This window comes from Hordeum vulgare, chromosome 6H, assembly GCF_904849725.1.
Source record: "Hordeum vulgare subsp. vulgare chromosome 6H, MorexV3_pseudomolecules_assembly, whole genome shotgun sequence".
NCBI classification, from domain to species: domain Eukaryota; kingdom Viridiplantae; phylum Streptophyta; class Magnoliopsida; order Poales; family Poaceae; genus Hordeum; species Hordeum vulgare.
In genome coordinates, this window is record NC_058523.1 from 548591626 (window position 1) to 548595967 (window position 4342).

Consider the following 4342-nt stretch of genomic DNA (forward strand, 5'->3'; position numbering starts at 1 on the left):
ACTTGTACTCCAAAAAATCTAGTATCTACAAGAATTGCTTCCATAAAAATATAGATTATTTTCCACTAAAAAGAAAAAAAATTGGGTCTTGGGATGGATGAACGGACGAGTGATTAACGAGATGTGATTATGCGAGACACGCGGATGGTTAGTAACAAGGCGCTGCAATTTTAAAGGGGCAAAGAAATAAGAAGTACCGAACGTGGGATTATGCTACAATGGACGGTAGTCCATCAGTCTGACGCGGAGCTTCTGATCAGACTATAGATTAGAAGTGTTTCCCATTGTAAAAAGAGGTTGGAGTGGATGTTAGATTTCCTGTAAAATGTAGTACAAGGGCTCCTTTGATTGAAAGGAATTACATGGGATTTTTGGAGGATTTGTACCCTTAAGAATTTTTTCTTTGATGTACGTTTGATTTGTAGGATTGACATCCTTAGGAATTTTTTCATAGGAACAATTTGTACTACATTTTGAAGAAAATTTTCTATCCACTCAAATCTTTGTGTAGGAGTTCTTTGTTTTTCCTATGCTATCAAACGTTTTTTCAAATCCTGTAAGGTGCTATAGGACATGCCATCATATTTCTGCATTTTTCCTATTCCTTCGTTTTAAGAATCCTACTAATCAAAGAGCCCCCCAAAAGATTTCATAGAAAAAATTTCTACGGGATGTAATCCATGAATTAAAGGACTCATGTAGGAATCCTCCAAGAGATGCAAGAGGCCACAAATCCTTAATACAAGATGACACCGAGTGAACGCACACAACCAGGGTTCTCTCAGAGCGGCTGTAATTGACCAACCGACCTCCAACACTATTCCGACAACGGTGAATTTTCTGAGGTAAAATCTCCCTAACACTCATAAGCTCCTTAATGTCCAACATGTTTTTTTTTTACAATCTCTTTATTTTTCTTGTGGCATGAAACTCTCGTCAATCCTATAACTATAAGATTCAAGTGGGCAATGCCACTCGAAAGTCCAAACCCAAACTTTTTCTGTGTTCTCAAAATCAATCAAACTGGCCCTTGATCAAAGTAGGAGGGTAGCTGCGGCTACATTTCAGCTAAGCGTATGCTGTGCAGCGGAGTAGTCGAGTTGGTTGCAGCCTGACAGCAAAGGCACGGCCAGCGACTGCACGCACGTACGTACCGTCAGTCAGTGGCGAGTCATACCCTGCTTGTCCGCTAGCCGCAGGCTGCGTGCGCCACGCCAGGGCGAGCGACCGGTGATGCGCTCCCACGGACCAAACAGAACCCGACACGACACGTACGTAAAGACACATCATTCCATTTCTATCACACCAAGGCCCAAGCACCAACACGGCACGGCACGCAGCATGGCCTGGTCCTGCCCCCGAATTATTAGGGAACGAGACCTGTGTGGATGTGGCCGTGTCGCGGCAGGAATTTCTCCCACCAAATCAATCTCACTGCTGGTGAGTGAACTCGTTGGGCAATGTTTTGGACCAAGATAACTGATGTAAAAGCGTTTAGATCAAAGGAATTATCAACCAGGCAGACGCTTATCATCACTGCATTGTGGTTGGAGAAGTCACATACAGCATGCACAACTAACTGCTACTCCGATATCTGGCGCATGAGAAGAACACCCATCAGAAGTGAAGAAGTACTCATCTATTTGTACATCCATCGATTCTCTTCTCAAGATATGATCAACAAATGGTAGCAGCAGAAGTTACAGGAGAGAATGAAGCGTACGTGCGTACGTTGCCAAAGATGATTGAAACTTGAAAGCAGAGCAGCAATGCCTGAGGGAGGGCACGGATTTCTCTCTATCTACCTACCTATTGGAGTCCGGATTCGGGCCGCTGGGCACCTCATGCTTGCTGTCGACGAGCCCGGCCGAGTTCCATCGCCGGGCACGGGACCTCCCCGACCTCGCGAAAGCGCGCCGGCCACCTGCCGCCACCTGGAAGGACGACGACGACACTGAAGTAGGAGGCAGCCTCGCCGTGCCCTCTCCCGGGGGCGCTGCCAGAGGCACGACGGCGACGAGCGCAATGGCGCAGAGGAGAGCGCAGACGAGGAGCAGCAGCGCCCGCGCAGGAGCACTCCGTCCTCCGGCGCATCGAGCTCTTGCCATGCAAGAACCCGCTCAGGAGCAGCTCGCCTTCCCTCCCTCCTTCCTTCCTTCCTTCCTTGTCGCCGGCGGATCTCACAGTCGGGCGACGCCCATGAACGCCGCGCAGGCAATGCGGCGAGCCACGGAGCTCAGCTACCGCTGCCCACTACCACTACTCGGCGATTCAGGGCGTGGATGAGCTGAGCTGAGCTGAGCTCACTTGGCAGCTCTTCTTGCACTGTGAGCGAGCGAGCAAAGGGATGTGATAGGATGTGATGTGAAGCAGGAAGCAAGCTAGGCATGTGAGCGAAAGCTGGTATGGTATTTCAGAGCTTCACACACACGCTCCCACTCGCTGCTCAGCTCGCTCGCTCACTGGCTTTGTCTGTCTGAACCGGGCTTTGGTCTGGTCGCAGGTGAAACGAAGAGGAACGAGGGGGGCATGTGGGCGCAACGCAAAGGGGCCTGTGGAGGTGGAGCAGGGCGTGGCGTGGCTTGGCTTGGCCCCCCTCTTATTTACCGTGCCTAGTACAGTACTGCATCACGGACGGAGGCAGGGTTGAAAGCTGTATCAGCAGCACTACCACTCATCAGTAATCCCTGGCGTATCTGACACCATCATCACCGGACATTGATGGCCGGTAGGCGGCTCAACAACACACTGTCTCCCTAGCCACTGTCTGTCTTCAGAGGGTTTCATTGTTTGTGTAGAAACATTTTCAGAACTAGGGAGTGATACATTCAACAGTTGAGAAATAGTGGTGTTCCCATCACTTCATTCATGTGGGGGCTGTTGCTGTGGTGTGAAAACTTGTGCATTCCATCGTTTGGAGCTTGGCCTTTTGTCGATTCATGAATGAATTGGGTGGGGGGTAAAAGTTGACCGCGGGTAGGGAGGACCGGGGCACAAAAGGGGTAGAGAAAAGACGTAAGAGTGGCATCAAGCGGGAAGCTTTGGTTTTCAGTAAGGCTGTAAAGTGGCGACGCGGCTCTTTCACAGGCCGTTTCCCTCTAACACTCTTTTATGGTTTATCTTAGGGCATCTTCAACGCTGAGGTACTCTGTTGAGACTTGGCTTTGATATTAATATAAGGCTGTATGCATCTCTCGATGCAGAGGTCGGGTTTTTTTTAGAAAAAAATACAACGCTGACGGGCAAAGATGTTCTAGTATCCTTTTGTGGGCAGCCGGATTAGTCCACGGGAGCCGGCTGTTCAGTGCTAGTTGTAAGCATTTTGCTTCAATTTTTTATTAAGTCCGCACGTTTAAACAGCCGCATATATAGTCTGAAGTAGTTTAAATATTTAAATGCAGCAGTAATTTTAACTTTGAAATGTTCAAATATAACATTCAACATTATTGTTCACTTTAACCGTTCATAGATGCTTAATTAGATCCTCTTTGAGTTGCTCGTGAGTTGCTCTGTATCGAAGTTGTTGATGTGTTTGAACAGACTCTTCACAGGTTATCAGATTCTGATCTGAAAGTCCAAGAGGGTTATCCATGTTCTCAAATTCATATATCCTTCATGATTATATTGTGCATGATCACACACATGTCATCACCTTCCACATGGTCTTCGGATCCCATCGATTAGTAGTTCCATGAACAAGTGTAAAGTGTGTCTGCAGAACTTCAAATGCCCTCTTAACATTTTTTCTAGCTGCTTCTTGTCTTTGCGCAAAGTGAGACTTTATCTGTCCAACTAGCTTAGATATGGGGTTGAAAAAGGTAACCCATAGAGGATAAATACCATCAGTCAGATAATAACCTAGGTTATACTCATGCCCATTCACATTATAGTGGCAATGAGGAACTTTTCCTTTCGATCACCCTAGCAAACTTGACCGCATTGATGTCATTGGGAGACCCGAACATGCCAAAGAAACGTGCCAAATACAAAAAATCATGTGATGCAAATGCTTCAAAAAAATGGTGGGCTTTTTAACATGATCCTAATGTTGCCCTTGTAAAGATTTTGGTAGTTCTTTTATTTTCAATGCGTGTAGTCATGAGATTCAGAGAAACATGTCCACCCTCTTACTTCTAAGATTGCCAAGATCCTCTCGGTGTCTGCCACAGTTTATTCTCTCATGTAGTAAGGTCCAAACATCTTGACCATGGTAGTTGCAAACATGACCATGGCATCTTCGCATGTGCTCTCAGACGTCCGTTGGTACTCGTGCCACGACTTTGCGCCCCTGCCATATGCAAGCATACACAGTGCGACCATACACTTTTGCTAACCAAAGAAC

General features: G+C 47.0%; 1 protein-coding gene across 1 annotated transcript; it reads right to left on the minus strand.

Moving 5' to 3' along the window:
* Positions 1-1624: 1624 nt before the first annotated feature.
* On the minus strand, positions 1625-2556 carry LOC123401566. Its single transcript, XM_045095393.1, has one exon. It carries the CDS (start codon positions 2106-2108, stop codon positions 1806-1808), a length of 303 nt encoding a protein of 100 aa, XP_044951328.1. The 5' UTR covers positions 2109-2556; the 3' UTR covers positions 1625-1805.
* Between the last annotated feature and the right edge of the window lie 1786 nt (positions 2557-4342).

Bases quoted from the DNA above. Each gene is read 5' to 3' on its own strand.
- LOC123401566 (XM_045095393.1), bottom strand. From the start codon at position 2,108: ATGGCAAGAGCTCGATGCGCCGGAGGACGGAGTGCTCCTGCGCGGGCG.